The sequence below is a fragment of the Bombyx mandarina genome, chromosome 03, assembly GCF_030267445.1.
Source record: "Bombyx mandarina strain Sakado chromosome 03, ASM3026744v2".
In the NCBI taxonomy this organism is placed as follows: domain Eukaryota; kingdom Metazoa; phylum Arthropoda; class Insecta; order Lepidoptera; family Bombycidae; genus Bombyx; species Bombyx mandarina.
This window is the reverse complement of record NC_143210.1, coordinates 10,634,876-10,655,078: the sequence shown is the minus strand read 5'-3', so window position 1 is coordinate 10,655,078 and position 20,203 is coordinate 10,634,876. Positions and strand designations below refer to the sequence as shown.

Genomic DNA, 20,203 nt, shown 5'->3' with positions numbered 1-20,203 from the left:
TGGCTATCATTAAGTATTACGATGTCTGACAGCGAAACGATGGTGATCACTCTTCTGTGATAAGAAGTAACTGAATTGACTTATGTAGAATCAATAAACGAAAGAACATCGTAAATTTCACTAAATCTAAGTACTTAAATTATTCTATTTAATTTTTTTTTAGATTTCTTTCAAAGTGTACTTGTAAATAAATAAAGAAACTCGTAAACTTTATGTGTTTCTGGTCTAGGACGGAACAATAGGACAAATGATAATTTGCAAAGATGAAGATGGTGAAATTCAATGTCCAAATAATGAGACAATACAGAGCCAAGAAAATACATTCTCTTTATGGAGATGGCTGCGAAACTTTCACAATGTTAGTAAGCACACATTATACTTATTATATTCCGTAACCCCGGGGCCAGGATTCGGGTGAGGCCCTTAATCCGAAATCCGCCTCGGCATCGGTCGTTTGTTACAGAAATCCAAGAGCGCTCTCTCTCACTTTCTCACACGCTCTCTTTTTGCAAAATGGTACAGTCACAGAATTCGAGCATCGCCCGCCACGACTCGTCGGTATCGATTTATGTGACGAGGACACAGTGTGCCCCCCTCCTGTTGCGAGCTTATGTCACGCTGTGCCCAACGATCAAAATAAAAAATATGGGTAAATTTTCAAAATTGGGTATCCTGACACATTTTTGCACTGAGAGAAAAGACGGCTAATAGACTTGAGCCCGGATTTTTTCCGAAACAAAACAAGGCATGTTAGCTGAAATGCCAAAAGCTATTTGAATTGATTTACTCCAAGGATGATCAACACGCGGCCCGTCAAACGTTTCTAAAATTGAATTTATTTTATCGAGTTTCTCATTTCTGTTTGTTTTTCTGTTCTTTTTTAGTTTGTTTTTATCTTACATTAAAATTTGTATAATATGAAATCTTTTTTTTCAGTTTTATATTTTTTTATTCTAATATTTATTATAAATAAAGTTTCGTAAATTATTAATAAGAGTTAACTTAATAATATGTGAGACACGCTAAAATTAACAAAAATTGGGCCATTGATTAAAAAGGTTGCTCGCCCCTGCTTTAATCTTGTTAGCTTAGTAAGGCTCTGTAAATTTGGCGCCCCTTTTTTTGATTGTAGGATTTTTTTTAATTTTTTATTATTTGATCGTCGTTTGTTCGTTAATGTTCGTTAAAAATTGTTTGTTCGTCTTTTATTTATTTATAATTAATTAAACAAATGATTACCGTTAAGTGGGCCCCCTTACTAGATATATTTATTTTTATCGCTGAGATTAATCCATTTTGATCAATTATCGTTTGTTCGATGACTATTGGTGATTGTTCGATCATAAAAACAATTAAATTCCCAATTATTAATTATTTTATAACTAGCAAACCATCACCTCACGCCTACATTGCGCATGCGCCGGTTTTGTCAGTCAGCTGGCAATGGCCATATTTACTAGCGTTTTGTTTACAAGTGCGTTTATACTGTCTAATTATTTCATAAGTAGATCAAAAAAATATTGAAAACTTCAACAAACTTCAACAATACTTCAACAAAAAAATGTCAGTGAATTGAATGAAACGGCCAATTAGTCGTTAATGTACGATTAGCGCGGTTTTAATAAATTCAGTTATTTTTAATGATATTGAATATTAACAGGCACATTGAAATTTCAGTGATTTCTAATTATTTTTAAGAATATTTTTTCGTGTTAAAAATTAAATGATACTATTCATTACCATGCAATAGGAGATAGTTATGATACTTGCGTCTATATATATAAAAAATAATTAGATGGGTGGTCGAGCTCACAACCCACCTGGTGTTAAGTGGTTACTGAAGCCCATGGACATTTACAACGTAAATGCGCCACCCACCTTGAGATATAAGTTCTAAGGTCTCAGTATAGTTACAACGGCTGCCCCACCCTTCAAACCGAAACGCATTACTGCTTCACGGCAGAAATAAGCAGGGTGCTGGTTCCTACCCGCGCGAACTCACTAGAGGTCCTACCACCAGTAATTACGCAAATTATAATTTTGCGGGTTTGATTTTTATTACACGATATTATTCCTTCACCGTGGAAGTCAATCGTGAACATTCGTTGAGTACGTATTTTATTAGAAAAATTGGTACCCGCCTGAGATTAGAATACCGGTGCATCGCTCAACACATATCCACTGGAACTCTTATCCTTTAGGCTACGACGACTTCAAAGTATGTTTAATAAGTATGTTTTAAGTTCAGGTTAATAAATCTATTAGTCTAAAAATTCCCACCATTGTACAGAAAAATTATTCCATTTAAAGTAATCTCGTTTCATTTTATTCAATTTTTAATACCATAAGTAACTATTTCAAGTCAAACCACATTCATTTCATTCCGTTCCAATTTACTTTTGTAAAGTATGAAAAATGGCTAAAAGCCCAGAGTTCCGGCTGTTTGAGAATAAAAAATAAGAAGAGGAAAGACGTCACACTGCCATTCAGCGCTTTTAGTCATTTTACTACTTTTAATATAATTCTGTAAATTAGGGTAAATTTATCTATTGCATATTTATTGTTTATTACATTAATAAACTAGTTCCACAATTTTGGGTATTTGATTAACAAGAACACTGAAGAGTATTTTAATATCTGAAGTAAATGATCACAGATTTTCTAAAACGCTAGTTCCGGCGCGATGCGCCCTCTTGTGACTTGCTGACATAATCAAAATTGTCTTGTGGTGGGCAGTGCAAAGATTGGTCGCGCGCGCCAATTTGCGTGGAATTCTCTGTGAAATAATACCAATTTGTGAATTTATAAAACACAGTAAGTATCTACGTGAAAGATAAAAACGATCAATCTATGTTTACAAGATCAACCAAATTGTAAACTGCAATTAGGCGTCTTGGTGGTCATAGCCGGTTCTATCTAGGAAGTATCGACGTCATGTTACGGTCATTTTAAAGACTAATACTTATAATAGAGTTCTAAGTGCATGCAAAAATATTTTAAGTTGCCAATTTAAAGTTATTTTTATTTCCATTTTCCTAATTATATTAATGGTTCGTAAATCTCATGACATTGGTTTCTTGGTTATTTGACGCATGTGATTTCAACCTTTGAAATTTGGCTTGGAAATCTTGAGACGAAGGTCAAGTTTAAGGCCAATGAACTTGCAAGTACTTCATTTTGCTTACATATTATACATATATATGTATGCTTATTAGAATAATTCATTCCTTCGTAGCATGACTGTTATGTAATAAGTCAACTAAAAATGTTGGATTAATATTTTTCGAAACCTTTGGCCCTGACACAGCTGGCAGTCGTTATTAGCATGACAGTAGTGGTTAGATAAAAATGAATGTAAATCAAGAAACATGATCTTTCGTATTTCTGAATAAAATCATCAAACTAACACAGTCACACATTCAGAATATCAGACCTGAAAAACCAGGGCAAATGCCCGAAAATAGTCTTATTTAGAAAATACAGAATTACAACCCTAACTTCTTGTTGATCAGCAAATATTCTGTCCCCTTATGATGATTTGAAAAAACACTCAAATCCAACATCAAAATCAGGAAGCCTACTCTTATAAAACCCAAGAAGCTTATAAAAAGTATTTGGCTTAGATTCTGCCCTTGTCTTAGATTATTATTTTGATAATTTAATTCTATCTTATATTTAAATACCTCTTGATTATAGGACATGGCTCCCCCATACTATGCTGACCTTGGAAAGAAGGCCAATGATGTCTTCAGCAAGGGCTATCACTTTGGTGTTTTCAAACTCGACCTGAAGACCAAGAGCGAGTCTGGTGTTGAATTCACCAGCGGAATCACCTCCAACCAGGAAAGCGGAAAGGTAAGAATGAAGATGTGAAATCAGTGATTTATGTTTAAAAATGAAGTAGTTTGGTTTTAGATTTACAAAAATAATGATCTAATAATGATTTATAAATTTATTTTAGGTTTTTGGCAGCCTTTCCTCCAAATTTGCAGTGAAAGACTATGGCTTGACTTTCACAGAGAAGTGGAACACAGACAATACATTAGCTACTGACATCACAATCCAGGACAAGATTGCTGCTGGCCTTAAAGTCACCCTTGAAGGCACTTTTGCCCCACAGACTGGGTAAGCTTTGATATGTATTGAAATAAATAAAAAGTTCATTTTTGAAACAAGTATTCCTCTGAGAATTGTACATTCGCGTTTCTGAGTCATCACTTTATTTTGATAGGGTAACTGGGCCACAGATTAAATATAAACAGTAAACATGCTGGTTCCAAAAAAAGCTATGGAAAGAATTACTGCAAGAATTAATTTATTGGGTTTGCTTTTTTTTTCGTATATGGTCTATAAAATTAAGATAAACAATTGAATGCCTTAATTCTGTCACAATGTGTCTGTGTTGGGTTGACATAGCAACAAACCAATTAAGTAATGACAGTAAATTGAAGCTATTACCACAATATACTGATAATGGATTATAACACATTACAGTATATACTAGATTTCAATGTTAAAGCCACAATGAATGTAGAATAGCATTATCCTTCTGTCCATATGAAAGTAAAAATTAATTTTGATTTGTAGAACTAAAACTGGAAAATTGAAGACCTCATTCACCAATGACACAGTAGCAGTGAACACTAACTTGGATCTCGACTTGGCCGGTCCAGTTGTAGACGTTGCAGCAGTACTAAACTACCAGGGTTGGCTGGCTGGTGTACACACCCAGTTTGATACACAAAAAGCAAAGTTCTCCAAGAACAACTTTGCTCTAGGTTACCAATCTGGTGACTTTGCTCTCCACACTAACGTGTAAGTAATCACATCCTACTTTGAAAAAAAAAAAACTATTTTTTTAATTTTGAGTAATTTTCGGAGTAATATGTTGTGCCCCTGACATTGTCGACGTCCATGAGCAATGGTAACCCCTGACTATGAGCTGGGCTGTATGCCTTAGCTACATACAAGGACAAAAGTGTTTTTTTTTCGTTTTTTTATAGTCAAAATAAATAAAATAAAAAATATTAAAATAATCAGGTAAATAAGCAAGGCTGCAGTTAACACATAGTCTGGAGATTGGTTTCAATGATTCAAATTGATTAAATTCATAAACTCTGTAAAATATGAAATATTCAAGATATAGCTATTGGAAAATGTCTTATCTTTAACAGAGAAGATGGTTGGTGCCTATATGTATATTATGTATTATCTATATAAATAAATATTTTTACAAAAAAACAAAAATGTCGCCAGATGTGTGAATATTAAAATCTATTTTATATTCTAACTAGCGACCCGCCCTCGCTTCGCTTCGGAAACATTAAAAGAAACATGAAACCAAAAAAAAAAAAAAATTTAAAAAAGTAGCCTATGTTCATCAGGGACAATGTCGGCTTCTAATGGAAAAAGAATTTTTCAAATCGGTCCAGTAGTTTCGGAGCCTATTCGAAACAAAGAAACAAACAAATCTTTCCTCTTTATAATATTAGTATAGACAACCAAAAAGGTCAGAAATATTAGATTAGGTAGATGAAAACAAGACAATGCTAGAATAAATCGAAAAAGTTAGTTTTACTAGTGTATAATTTGTACAATTTACCTGCCATGGAATAAATTACAAAATGTAACCAAACTTATACTATGAATAAATAAGGCCCCAATTTGCGACGTAACACAGGAAAGTATTGATTACTTAGAAGTTTGGTTGCATAATCCTAGAATTGTTCTAGATTGAGTCGGCAAGGATGTCCCGTTGTTATATAAACCACTTCAATGCGGTGCGGCCGTGTATGGCATTGACCTTAATACTTAACTCTTCATATTTCGCATGATTCAACTTGACATTAACAGGATAATATAATATATAGCTGGCCTTTCAAATACTCACGCATTCCGATATACGTGAATTAAAAAACAAATAGCGCGTTATGTTTTATTTTAAATAGGTATTTGCTCTTTGTTTGTTGTTGAAACATAGAAAAACAATTTATAATTAGGCGAAAGGTGTGACGTAAAATTTTTAATCTCTTGGCGTGCGAATAATATGCAACAATATGCCATTGTAATAGTATGAATATAGTATATCTACCATCTTATCTAGATTAAATGAAACTGCCTGTTATTATGAATATTTTTTTATTATTATTGAAGATAATGATTTAAAAAAACATTTCATGAATGACTATCGTGATACGATGACTGCATCGCGACAGGAGTAGGCAGGCGGTGGTAACAACTCGTGTGTGTTATACGCCCAAGCATCAGTAATTCCGAAACAGCCTGACCTTTTTGGTTTGAGCCGTATTTCCGGAACAGTCGCAGTGACCTTATATATTGAAAACTCTATTCCTGCATCGTCGAAGCCGTTGGCGAAGCCACGGTTCTAAATTCACATTTCCTTAAAATTACCTGCGAAATTTGATCACCGGCTTAGTCGCAACGCTGGTTATGACTATTTTATCGACGTTTTATCGTTTAAGGCCACCACGACTTCAAAATTCGTCTTTTTTTTGTATTGTTGGTTGGAATAGGTCACAGCTCACCTGGTGTTAAGTGGTTACCGAAGCCCATAGACATCTACAACGTAAATGCCGCCACTATCCTAAAATATAATTTCTCAGTATAGTTCGACGTCTGCCCCTTCCTTCAAACCGAAACACTACTGCTTCATGGCAGAAATAGGCAGGGTCGTGATACTTACCCCTGCGGAGTCACAATACATCCTACCACCAGTGATTTAGCGTAACATTAATGAAAATTATTTTCACAGAGACAATGGTAAAGATTTCGGCGGTTCAATCTACCAGAAGGTATCTGACAAGCTGGACTGCGGCGTCAGCATGAAGTGGACGGCGGGTTCGGCCGACACATTATTCGGAGTTGGAGCGAAGTACGCGCTGGACCAAGACGCGTCTCTGCACGCCAAGATCAACAACAAGTCCCTCATCGGTCTTGGTTACCAACAGAAACTACGCCCAGGTCAATATTCTTCTATACTAATGAAATATAATACTATAAATCTACAGCTGTTTTTACGGATGTTCCGTTATAACCACTGGACCATGCATCCGATTGACTTGAAACTTGGTATGCATATATAAAATGTACTTAATGGACTCCCTACACCAGTTGCGGGGGCGTTAATGATGAGAATTTTTGTGGGGCTGAGAAATAATAATGTTAATTTTAAATGCCCAGTGAAGCAGACGCGTACAGCTAGTTACCTTATATGTACAATCATTAGGTTTCCGAAAGTTTCATATAATAGTCCTATGATAAAAAATAATCTGTAATTTGCATCTTTACATTGAAAGTGTTTACTTTCTGCAACAACTCATAAATGGCGAGATAACAAAGTAAAATCTCATGACATTCGGCCCATTTTACGTAACTGTTTTATCAACTCATCAATCATGCTCAGACAGAAAATAACCTGGACTTACGCAGATCACGCATTGCTCTATTTTTTTTAAGGCACGATTGTCTTATCTCTTATCGGAATGTCTTCCGATCTGTGAAGATTTTACGTAAGTCTGTAACGCGTAACACGATTATCTCGTTCTCGTGATTTTTTTTTCAATAATATTTCATTGTTTGTAAATTGGAAAGTCATTATGAAGTGATTTATGAGGCAATTAATTGCATATTTAATATTCATAGCACATGTTATTTACAGGCGTAACCCTTACATTGTCTGCTGCCATCGACGGACAGAACTTCAATGCAGGTGGCCACAAGGTTGGCGTTGCCCTCGAGCTCGAGCCTTAGAAAATATAACCAAACCTACTCTTGTAGATAAATACATACTGTTATCACAACCAAACAGCGTGTATAGAGAATCAATCAGTATCGTAGAAATTACGTGTATAGTGCCCGGAGCGTTCAAAACGCAATATTCCTTTCCTGCTTTCCTAATAACGCTGTGAGACTATTTCATTAGCTTTTCCTAAATGTTTGTAAACGATTCGCGTCAAAATATAGTCTCACTCGACTTTTAATTAATAAATCTTGTAAATAAGCACCTGTGGTGTGATATATAATTGATTGAATGATAATAAAAATGAATAGTCTGTTTTAATCAACTAAATTTTGTTTTATTATCTGTTAAACCCTTAAACCCCATATTTGTCCTGTACGTCAAAATACGAAAAATGTTGTGAGATATATTACCCCTTATTATATTATTTTATTCTGTTAAGATTGTTTTAATAAAGTCTTTTATGAAGATGATATCCTTGTTTTATACAGATTAATACCTATTATTTTGGTTACCTTTAAACAAATATGATTTTCATGATAACAAATAGCTGTATAATAATAATCCGTCTTATATGTCGTAGGGCAATCGGATTATTGCAAAATTTGTAGGACGACTTCAAAGGGACTGGCTTATTGACTGACGGGACTAAATGTAAGGCAGTTTTTCGCAATCGAGCAATTTTTTGTTGTTTGCAAAAAGAAACTTATTTAGGACAATCAAAACGCGAACTCCGACCGATTGACTAATTTAAATTATTGTTTATAAAATTATTAATTTTGATTGGTTAAGTACATATATTGGACTGATATTATATTAAAACAATATAATTAAGTTAATACTAACTAGATGTTGACCGAGCTTTGCTCGGTTTTTTTTTTGATAACGCCATCTTGTTGTGTCTTTAAAGCGGTTAGTTGCCCTCAATTAAGAAAAATAGTATTATTATTCGCCAATAGATGTCGGGTAAAGTTAATTATTGAAAACACGAATAAAACATTTTCTGAAAATAAATCGTAGATCGATTAATCGCTCCCGAAATCCCCTGTATACTAAATTTTATGAAAATCGGAGCTGTTTCCGAGATTCAGATTACAGATACAAGAATTGCTCGTTTAAAGGTATAAGATATTGAACTGCTCTTCACATGGGTGAATGACCGCAATGATATTCGGGATTATTATGGAGCGGTTCTGAATAATTAAGTCGAATTAAATAACTACAAAACAAAACAATAGCAGTATATAAGATTTCTATTCCAGCATTTTTAGTATAAGATTTTTAAAATAATCGATCTTTTAATCATGGAATCCTCTGGAAAAATCACTAAACTACATTTTCATCTTTATAAAAGCAGTTCCTATGAATAGTATAACCTGTATAAACATCCTTATGGTTCTCACTTCGTGTGCTTGAGGTGCTACATAATTCGATTTATTCCCGTTAGACTGCCAATGATCCAAACTGCCCTCTACGTTATTAATAATCACTACATCGTATAAAACAAAGTCGCTTTCTCTGTCCCTATGTACCTATACTTAAAACTTTAAAACTACGAAACGGATTTTGATGCGGTTTTTTTTAATAGATAGAGTGATTGAAGAGGAAGGTTTATATGAATAATAACATTCATTAAATAGTGGAGAAATCAATAATAAATTACAGTTTCCGAAGCGAAGCGAGGGCGGGTCGCTAGTAATATATAAAATATGAAATTTATGTGCGATTATTATATTATGGATGACTCGGGTCAAAAAGGTACTTAGAAAAGAAAAGACTTCATTTAAGATAATTATTTAATCTATGCTGTTTGAAAGTATAAAATACAATTATTGAATCATTTCTTCCTCCACGACTTTGGCCATCCACTCTGGTTCTGCGGAAGCTATCTTCTCAATCAGACTATTTACTTGATAACATAAGCTTTGTATTTGTTTGTCCCATTGAGGCAATATTTCTCGAGCTGAAATATTATCATTTTATGTTAAATTAATATATGCCCTAATATTTCGTTTTCTTTGCGCCTTTAACTGTGAACATGCGGATTCCTTATTAATAATTCACCCATTACATTGAATACTGAATTGCTATATGATATTTCTGCTAATAATGGAATTGAGACTTAGAATTAAATCTCGAAGTTTGGCCGGTAGTATTAATAATAAGAGATTATTGTCAGAGAACTGGTGGTAGGACCTTTTGAGTCCGCGCGGGTAGGTTAAACCACCCTGCCTATTTCTGCCGTGAAGCAGTAATGCGTTTCGGTTTGAAGGGTTGGGCAGCCGCTGTGACTATATTGAGACCTTAGAATTTATACCTTAAGGTTGGTGGCGCATTTACGTTGTAGATGTCTATGGGCTCCAGTAATCACTTAACACCAGGTGGGCTATGAGCTCGTCCACCCATCTAAGCAACAAAAAAATAAAAAAGAATTTGCCGCGAAGTAAACATGGCCTTTAATGGTATGATAGGCAAAGATAATTATTCCATTGGACTTCAGTTTGGACCTCATGATGTGTCCCTCGATTCGTTGTGGACGTTGTGGTATAGGCAACATAAATGCTAACAAAATTCAGTCCCTGTACTTACTTTCAAAATGTACAATGGAGCTGATCTGGTCGATGTACCCGTTCATGCGACCCTCGCTGATCATGTGGCTCGCTATTCGTTCCGCTTTCGCAGGCGGCGTTTCTAGTAGCGCACCTAATTCTTCGAATGTTATATTGTTGTAGAGCTTGCTCGCTGACAGCAGATTGTGTTCGAAAACCGCTCGGTCGAGGATCGTAGACCCGTCGGGTGTGGTCGCCTGTTACATTTAAAATAATCGTAAGTGAATCCTCTATCATTTCAATCAACAACATAATTATTACAAATAGATCAAGACGCGGTCATAACCTGGTAGGCACATACTCAAGACTGCCTAGTTAAGAATGTACGAAATATAAAAATACAGAACAGTAATTAATAAAATGTGGTTTTTGATCTCAATTTTTCATTGGTTGATGACAAAATTCGTAATTTATTAATATCCGATTACGGGATTCGGTAATTATTGAACCATGAAAATTACATGAATAGGGTAGAATTTAGTTTCCTATTTATTATTCCAAACTAATATGGAGATGACACGCTTAAAATTTCGGTATCAAAAACCTGCAAACTTAGACAGCAAAAATGATAGCAAAAAAATTATAATCAATCAAATTAACATTTTTTGAGATGGCAACATTTTTTTTAAGATTTTCAGTCATGCTTCTATTCATCTATTGTAACTTATATATGCCTTTTTTAATGTTAATTTCCCAAATCTGCGGACCGTCAAAACTCGGCCCCGTGTCCGAACAAAAAAAAAAAGTAATATGTCCTAACTTAACCTTTTGATGTGTCTGCATGAGGGATTCGAACTCCTGCAACTCTGACCGTCGAATTATACGATCTAAATACATTTTCTCTAGAATAGAATACGCCGGCAGCTGTTGGCACCGCTCATCTTTGAACAATGTTGCTAGCATTCTGGATCTCTGTTGTCCTGTAACATTTTAGATAAAAGGCATTACTTTTTAATACGCTTTTATTAGCTTCAGACTTATGTAGGTATGTTAGTATGTAACGGAATCTTTGAACATGATTGAACCCCCTTGAAAACGTCGGATTAACTCGAAATTTGGTATACTTATTAAATAAGGACCGATGACAATTCAATATTTAAAAAAAAATTGAATTAAATTGTAATTCAACTAAAAATTGAAAAATAAATAATAGTTTAAAAGAACTAATAAAATACGCTTTTATAGAAAATCTGTGGTGGTTTTCAAGATATTATCAAAATAACCCTTCTACTCACATCTGTTCATAAAATATTTATAACTACTGACACCATGCATCCGACGCTTTTCTTTACAATAAAATCATTTTTTCTTACACTATGTTTAATTCAAATTTCTTAAAATGTATTTTCTATTTTTTAGTTGGATTTTCTATAAAAGCGTGTTTTGTTAAGTTTTTTTTAATTATTATTTATTTTAAATTACTTTGACGAATATTAACTGCTCCTACAGCTGCTCCTATTTCTCACTAGTATAGGAAAAGCCTGCGCATAGAAAATCCCACCACTCTACCTTGTTCTACCGCGATATAATCACGCGTTCCAGTTAGGGAGAATTTTTGATACATTCCTGCTACGCTGTGAGAGTGTCCTAATGTTATGTGGGCGCTTATTAATGAAAGATTAATGTATTCGAAAACTGTAAAGTATTTTTGAGGTGTTGATTAAATTATCATTCGGTAAATAAAGAACCTAACAAAGCACCATAAAATTGTTGACACTGGTATGACTACTTAACAGTAGAAATGGATATTAAAAAGACTAGCATGTCTAATGAAATGAAAAAAAATGCACCATTTTTTATGTAGTGGCTTAGACTTAGACTGTAGTGACTTAAATGTTCTGATCTGAAGCTGTGGTCTTATTACAAAAATATTGTGTAATATAATCAATGTGTCAATGTCTTATCGATTTTCTATTTTTGCAGCTCAACAATCTTAGCAATACATTGAAATCAATTACCAGCAGATGCCAACACGGTGCATATAAGGGCATTCCTGAGGCACGTCATCCGCTCGTCTTCGTGGATAATGTTACGATATGACAATTCATTGTACCTTTGAGCCGCTTCGATGAATTTCCTAAAAAAAATCATTTTTTATTTCTTTTTGTTTATGTTGCAATGTCGAGAAATGCGAATGTTTCACTTTTTTTTTTCTACCTAATCTGATAGCCTTGAGAGGCTATATCAGCGTAACCTTAACTAGTAGGTGAGCTCACGGGGCTCAAACCTGACGACGATGCTAACACGAACCCTAGCAAGAGCAGTAGTGCTTCGCAGAATCTACCACCGGATCGGAAACGCGACCCACTGAGAAGATCCGGCGAGATACTCAGTGGGCTTGTGTTTGAGGGTTAATTTACTCGTCGAGCCCTGCGTCGCAAGCGACGGGTTCGACGCGTCCCCCCTTGAATGCCTTGAACGAAATTGAAGTCTCAGTTGTTAATAACGTTTCACCTTTTCAGCTGGACATAGTTGCATCGCTTCGATGATAGATTTTGCGAATGTAGTGTTCGCTCAGTGACCAGTGCCTAAACTACTCCCACAAAATTTTACAATTTCTCTTTTTAGGTTAACCCTCGAAGCTAAGGTGAGCAATGTGGATCTTCACAATGATCTGGGTGTCGAACGCATTGGTAAGTACACCGCGCGCCTTATCCTTTAGATCACGACTTTTTTTATTGCATATTTGAATGGACAAACTCACAGCCCACTTGGTGTTGTGGTTACCGTAGTCCATTAACATCTACAACATAAATGCGCCACCCATCTTGAGATATAAGTTCTAAGGTCTCAAGTATAGTTACAACGGCTGCCCCGACCTTCAAACCGAAACGCATTACTGCTTCACGGTAGAAATAGGCAGGGTGGTGGTACCTACTCGCGCGGACTCACAAGAGGTCCTACCACCAGTAAAAACTTCTTACAATAACTCAATATTTATGAATTTCTATATTTAAAATTTACCAGATTGACTATTAAGAACTGTATTGGCATCATTTGAAACACAATATAAACACGTCACATCTAAAGATTTAGAAGTAATGGGCCTTTTTTTAAACCTAAATTGTTGCTGACAAAACTATTCAGCGGTATAAAATATATACCTTCTATAATCTAAAACTCTTGCATAGCAAACTTTGTAATATATCTGCAGTTGCTCGTTGGTTGTTTCGGCCTGTAGCAATGAGGCTCTGTTGACGAATGCCTCAGCTTGCACCGGATCGTCCACTTCAAGGTACAGTCTGGCTATCTTTAGGTAGGTTTCCAGTTTGTAATCAACTGAATATTGTCTAAAAATGAAATTTTAAATATAATTAAGAGGTCATGTTCTTTTTTTATTTCATGGAAACATTTTCAACAAAAAAAGATATCCACTGTAATTTGGTACAAAATCTATAAACGTTTTATATATAAGCTAGTGCAATTAATTTTTTCATATTGGAGTTGTTTAAAAGGTATAATATAAAACTCAACATAGCAGTGGTACGTACTATATATCCAGATAAACTGCTCCCCTTCCTGGACTGGGATTTAAAATACCAATTACTTCCTATTCCTGTTCCTACAGAACAGGGCTGTTCAGATTGTTGATTGCCATCAGAACCGATTTCATTTATGGGATGTAGCAATACTGTGTTCACCCACAGTGCAGTGCATACAATATAATTTTGTAATGAGCTTCCCTCTGTGGCGTAGCGTGGGTGTCAGCCGCCCGGGGTGGAAGACAATTTTGCCGCCATTTTATTTAGGTATTTTACTTTCGATGTATACTATACATTAATTCTAGATTTTTTTTTGGCAAGCGCAGTCATTATTCTGCATTATACCTACAGGTAAGATTTTAAATAAAAAAGTTACCTAAGTGTTACAATACAAAAAAATATTCTCCTTCAACCACTTGTCGCATCCACATTACGTCAATGTGAAATGGACAACTGACAATCCATCAATAAAACTTTCTTTGAATTGTCAAAGGATCACGTACTTCCTTACTATTACAAAATACGGGGAATCCCCGCGAGTCAGTATAGACGGTGTTGCCAGTCCAATCGGTCCAAATTTGTAGTTGCGATAAAAATATGAAATGGTTCAAATATTTTTATTATTTATTGTGAAATTTTGCCGCCCCCTCCGCCCCCACCACGCTACGCCACTGGCTTCCCTCCAGTTTTTCCTGAGTGCTGTGACATGTTCTATTTCACAACAATGGGGATTCCTCAGTGCTAGAAAGAGGGTTGGCTGTGCCCATTACATTGCTGACGTCCCTTAATAACTATAACCACTCACCATCAGATCTGTCTGTAAAGGCAATAAAAATAATAATATTACTGTTTTGGTAGAAAATGAAAAGCATACTTCTGCCCAGTTTCCAATGGTATTCCAACTAAAACATTAGCAGCTTCCTTCCAGTTTTGATTTCGCTCGTAGATATCTGCTAAGTGCTGTCTGATACTGGCCACCTATGATAATGAAAGACTACAAATAAATTTTATATAACGTAACCTTTGTTAACTATAATTATACATTTTTACAGATGATTTATATTATTGTCAGGGATAACATTTGTGTTCATAATTTAGGATTGGCCAAGACTTTTATAAAATATGTTCTTTAATATTAACTTTTGAATAAAATCTAACAAAGATTTATAAATTTAGAATTATTATGGTGTATTCTTCTGAGATTAAAATTATGATTTTTTTTACTTCAAAGTATTGGTTCTGAAGGATGATCAGATTTTATAAAGTAAATTTGGTTTTCCAATATGAAATTCCTATATAATACATAATAATATACCTCACCTGTTCTTCAAATGAAATAACTCTGGGTTGTATAACATCAAGTGCAAAGTGTGAAACCTCCTGTGAAACATTATCAGCCAGCAGTGCTAAGTGTGTGCTCACATCTGTCAAGAGTTGCCTTGAAATCACTAGGCTCACATTTTCATTAACAACTGTGTGAGAAAAAAAAACTGTCAATATTCATACTCTACTAGGAAAAAGAAAAGTACACCAAGAGTGTCATTACGGTTACGATCCTGACTTCTTTTATGAATTTTGTGAAATGCCAATTTACCATTTCGATATTCTCCAGTTTCTTTTGATAATTTCACCCAAAATTATGCTATGGTTTTACAGCTGTTTTAAGCAATTGTTTGCTGTACTTATCTGCTTATTTATTCCAAAAGAAAGTAACATTAAATCAATAAGTTTAAATTAAATAAAAAAATAAACTTACTCGCTTCTATGAATGCTTTCAATGACTCTGATAATTCTTGTTCTGTACTTTTTAGTATCTCCATAAGGACATTGCGATACCTATAATGTAATGTTAAGGTCAACATCACAAGCCAGCCTCTTAGAGGGAGGAGTGTAACAATAAAAAATAATAATTGTAATAAATAAAACTAATAATAACTGTAATGTGATGATGATGATGATATTGCATAAAAAGTATATTTTAATTTATATATTTTATTTTTCTATATTCTAATTTACATATATATTATATTTCATATAATAATGAAAACATTATTTCATTATTCTTTTTGTTTGTTAAATTAGAAAGATTTCACAGCTCTACTTAAATTGAGGATAATTAGCAGGATTTAAAGTATGATATCGACGCTTGAAAGGCATACGTGACTAAGCGACAATAACTGCTTTGTACATAAATGATAGGCAATAACCATATTCAATGCGCAAAAAATATATATTTCTAGGTCTATTAAAATCATTTCAATCCTACAGCTACATGCTAGATTCTACTACAGCTAGATTCGTTAAAATACATTTTGTTTTCAGGTATTTCAACTTTAAATTAGTCTATTGTAAAGTTCACGCATTGTCGCTTAGTCACGTTTGCCTTTCAAGCGTCGATATGTTGCATTAAATTATATTTATGATATGTTGAATTTGGATTATAAAATATATTTATTAGGCAGAGCTGTGCCCACAGCCCACTCGGTGTTGTGTTTACCAAAGCCCATAGACATCATAACATGAATGACGAAACCCATTTGGAGATATGTTTATATCCCAATAATTTAATGTTCTGATTTGAAGGGTCAGGCATCTGACCTATCCTCTTTAAAGTTATAAAATACAAATCACAAAATAGATTAATTTACAAAATATTATTAAAGCCACTTTAAAGTAAAACTATACTGTTACTATTCTTTGTAACTCACAATTCTAATGTTATTTTTAATAAGAAAAGCAATTTAATTAAGTAGGTACTAACTTTTCAGCTTGATCTTTATGCAAACCACCCGAATTTCTCAATTCGCTTAAGTACTGGCGAACACTTTGCAAATTGACGGGCATTTTAATTTCCTAATAGGCTGTATATACCTTAGCTAAAATAAGCTAATGATAATCGGCAGGTAAATATATTTTAGTCAAATTAATCCTGTGGTTAAAATTTATTATTATTTTTAATATTTTTAATTGACGTCTTTATTTCTCGACTTGTTTACGGACAACGGTAACTAGAATTTTTAGCTAAGTGTATAATCTATGCCACCACTGTTTTTTCAAATATTCTGTGAGACTTTTTGGCGGGAACGCGAGGAGTGAAGTTGTGTGATTTGTTTTATTTTGTCTATTTAGTGTTTCTTCAGGTTTAAATGTGTAATAATGGTGGTTTATTAACTGTTTAATATCTGTGAAAGTGCACAAATGTGGGAAAATGAAACAAAGCTGCTGGACGTAACTTCTCGGGTTCCTCCAAAAAGTCCACTGAAAAAATCTCAGTAAATGAAAACCATTTTACTGAGATTATATATGTCGGCGCAAATATGACTATTTACCTACCTATTATAAAAATAATAATGATTCAATGTGATAATCGGATCATCTGGTCATCAACTAATTACTCTGTGTTTGTTAAGATGAGAAATTGATGTTAAACAGTCCCTTTTATTGTAATTTCAATACTTTAAAAACTTGTAAACACGCTGACGTATGCCAAGCCCTATAAATACGGCCGTACTATCTAGCGCTTGGTTCTTCGATATAGCGAAGGCGTTCGACAAAGTCTGGCACAACGGTTTGATATACAAACTGTATAACATGGGAGTGCCAGACAGACTCGTGCTCATCATACGAGACTACTTGTCGAACCGTTCGTTCCGATATCCGAGTCGAGGGAACGCGTTCCTGCCCCCATCACGTCACAGCCGGAGTCCCGCAAGGCTCCGCCCTCTCCCCGTTACTATTCAGTTTGTATATCAATGATATACCCCGGTCTCCGGAGAGCCATCTGGCGCTCTTCGCCGATGACACCGCCATCTACTACTCGCGTAGGAAGAAGGCGTTGCTTCATCGACGACTTCAGACCGCAGCTACTACCATGGGACAGTGGTTCCGGAAGTGGCGCATGGACATCAACCCCACGAAAAGCACAGCGGTGCTCTTCAAAAGGGGTCGCCCTCCGAACACCACGTTGAGCAACCCTCTCCCGTCTAGGCGCGTCGACACCTCCGCCTCCGCCATTCGCCCAATCACGATGTTCAACCAGTCCATACCGTGGGCCCCGAAGGTCAAATATTTAGGCGTCACCCTCGACAGAAGGAGCCTCATATTAAGGCGGTACGCGACCGTGCCGCCTTCATTCTAGGACGTCTCTACCCGATGATATGCAGGCGAAGTAAAATGTCCCTTAGAAATAAGGTGACACTCTACAAAACTTGCATACGCCCCGTCATGACCTATGCAAGTGTAGTGTTCGCTCACGCGGCCTGCACTCACTTTAAATCCTTCCAGATTATTCAATCCCGTTTTTGCAGGATAGCCGTCGGAGCCCCGTGGTTCGTCAGGAACGTCGACCTCCATGACGACCTGGACTTAGAGTCCGTCAGTAAGTATTTGCAGTCGGCGTCGATGCGCCACTTCGATAAAGCGGCACGACACGAGAACCCTCTCATCGTGGCCGCCGGTAACTACATTCCCGATCCTGCGGACAGAATGGAAAGCAGTCGACGTCGCCCAAAACACGTCATTTCGGATCCTCCCGATCCACTAACGGTGCTTTTAGGTACCTCAAGCACCGGTCACCGTTCTCGTCGAACCCGTCGCTTGCGACAAAGGGCTCGACGAGTAAATTAACTCTCAGACACAGCCCACTGAGTTTCTCGCCGGATCTTCTCAGTGGGTCGCGTTTCCGATCCGGTGGTAGATTCTGCGAAGCACGGCTCTTGCTAGGGTTCGTGTTAGCATTGTCGTCAGGTTTGAGCCCCGTGAGCTCACCTACTAGCCACGGTTACGCTGAAATAGCCTCTCAAGGCTATCAACTTAGGTAGGAAAAAAAAAAAAAAAGCGCTTGGTCATTGATCTCTCTGGAATGTTGTTATGCTTCTCGTGAAATATACGCAGCTCACCAAGTTCTCGTGAAGTTTTGTTTCGGAAGCCCAAATATGAGTCATCGTCAAGAAAGTAATAACTGTGACGTCACTAGTGCTGACGTCACACTTTTTAAAAACATTGCTTTTGTATCTCCTTCGTCATATATAATCACATATCATCTCATCTCATTTCATTTCATCCCAGTTGATTAATGTCTCAAATTAATCATCTTCATTTCACTTCATTTCATTTCACTCCATAATATCATTTCTCATAAAAATAAGAATATTACATTAAAAGAAGACATGACTGGTCTTAGTTACTAGGTCATAAAATCTCTTAAAAAAAAATGTGTTCAGCTTATGACCTCAAATATTAAGTGTATAATTTATTGTTGCGTGTGTGTTTTCTACACGCGTTAGTCGCATTGTCAAGTTTCAGAGAAAAGTTATAATCGTATTATGATTATATTGCTCAATCCCAAATCGTATAGCGATTACCTTAATAATAATTTAACAAAAAAGCTTTTAAATTAATATAATAGAGTATTAGGCAAATATAATAAAAACTTAAAAGTAAACATGTTAGATTCATTGTTCTAGTATATATATTTTTAATTTCTATAAAAATACTCTATATAGCCGAATATTTAGGGTTCTAGTCTTTTACATTACTATATAAATAATTTTTAACAGCCAAGGCAGAGTAAATCTATGGCATCTAGTTGCATTGTAATAATCAAAGTTATTTCTTAAAGTTGCGAATAATTTAAAAATACTGGTCGCACCGGGTGTAAGGTTTAACTCACATTTTTTAGTTAAACTTAATTATAATTATAGTAGGTAAGAATGTCCTAAGCTTCAATCTGTCTCTGATTTTCAAGTAGAAAGATGCGCAAAATAAAATGTAGTACTTATGTGAGATATATATATATATCGACGCTTGAAAGGCAAACGTGACTAAGCGACAATAATTACTTTGTACATAAATGATAGGCAATAACCATATTCGATGCGCAAAAAAATTATATTTCTAGGTCTATTAAAATCATTTCAATCCTAAAGCTACTAGCTAGATTCTACTACAGCTAGATTCGTTAAAATAAATTTTGTTTTCAGGTATTTCAACTTTAAATTAGTCTACTGTAAAGTTCACGCATTGTCGCTTAGTCACGTTTGCCTTTCAAGCGTCGATATATATATATTTTGCGGTAGGCAGCGGCTTGGCTCTGCCCCTGGCATTGCTGAAGTCCATGAGCAACGGTAACCACTCAACATCAGGTGGGCCGTATGCTCGTCGGCCTACAAGGGCTATAAAAAAAAAATTATCTATACTATAATAATAATAATATTATAAAGAGGAAAGATTTGTTTGTTTGTTTGTTTCGAATAGGCTCCGAAACTACTGGACCGATTTAAAAAATTCTTTTTCCATTAGAAGCCGACATTGTCCCTGATGAACATAGGCTACTTTTTTTAATTTTTTTTTTT

The 20,203-nt window shown here is 35.3% G+C and overlaps 2 protein-coding genes across 2 annotated transcripts; one reads left to right on the top strand and one right to left on the bottom strand.

Moving 5' to 3' along the window:
* The first annotated feature begins 2,459 nt into the window (after positions 1-2,459).
* Positions 2,460-8,089, top strand: LOC114242363 (voltage-dependent anion-selective channel). Its single transcript, XM_028173490.2, has 6 exons — positions 2,460-2,814; positions 3,697-3,855; positions 3,962-4,125; positions 4,588-4,815; positions 6,773-6,981; positions 7,679-8,089. The coding sequence occupies exons 2-6, from the start codon at positions 3,700-3,702 to the stop codon at positions 7,768-7,770; spliced, it is 849 nt and encodes a 282-aa protein (XP_028029291.1). The 5' UTR covers positions 2,460-2,814; positions 3,697-3,699; the 3' UTR covers positions 7,771-8,089.
* Positions 8,090-9,541: 1,452 nt separating this feature from the next.
* Positions 9,542-16,860, bottom strand: CSN4 (COP9 signalosome subunit 4). The gene is made up of 9 exons (XM_028173455.2): positions 16,612-16,860; positions 15,607-15,686; positions 15,171-15,322; positions 14,725-14,828; positions 13,473-13,658; positions 12,327-12,445; positions 11,134-11,288; positions 10,349-10,565; positions 9,542-9,722 (listed from the first exon to the last, which is right to left on the bottom strand). Exons 1-9 carry the CDS (start codon positions 16,692-16,694, stop codon positions 9,589-9,591), a joined length of 1,230 nt encoding a protein of 409 aa, XP_028029256.1. The 5' UTR covers positions 16,695-16,860; the 3' UTR covers positions 9,542-9,588.
* Between the last annotated feature and the right edge of the window lie 3,343 nt (positions 16,861-20,203).

Coding starts and splice junctions, on each gene's coding strand:
- LOC114242363 (XM_028173490.2), top strand. CDS start 3,700: ATGGCTCCCCCATACTATGCTGACCTTGGAAAGAAGGCCAATGATGTC. Junction 4,816..6,772: donor TTTGCTCTCCACACTAACGT/GTAAGTAATCAC, acceptor TTATTTTCACAG/AGACAATGGTAAAGATTTCG. Junction 6,982..7,678: donor CCAACAGAAACTACGCCCAG/GTCAATATTCTT, acceptor TGTTATTTACAG/GCGTAACCCTTACATTGTCT.
- CSN4 (XM_028173455.2), bottom strand. CDS start 16,694: ATGCCCGTCAATTTGCAAAGTGTTCGCCAGTACTTAAGCGAATTGAGA. Junction 10,566..11,133: donor TCATGCAGACACATCAAAAG/GTTAAGTTAGGA, acceptor TAAATGTAACAG/GCGACCACACCCGACGGGTC. Junction 9,723..10,348: donor CTCCATTGTACATTTTGAAA/GTAAGTACAGGG, acceptor ATAATATTTCAG/CTCGAGAAATATTGCCTCAA.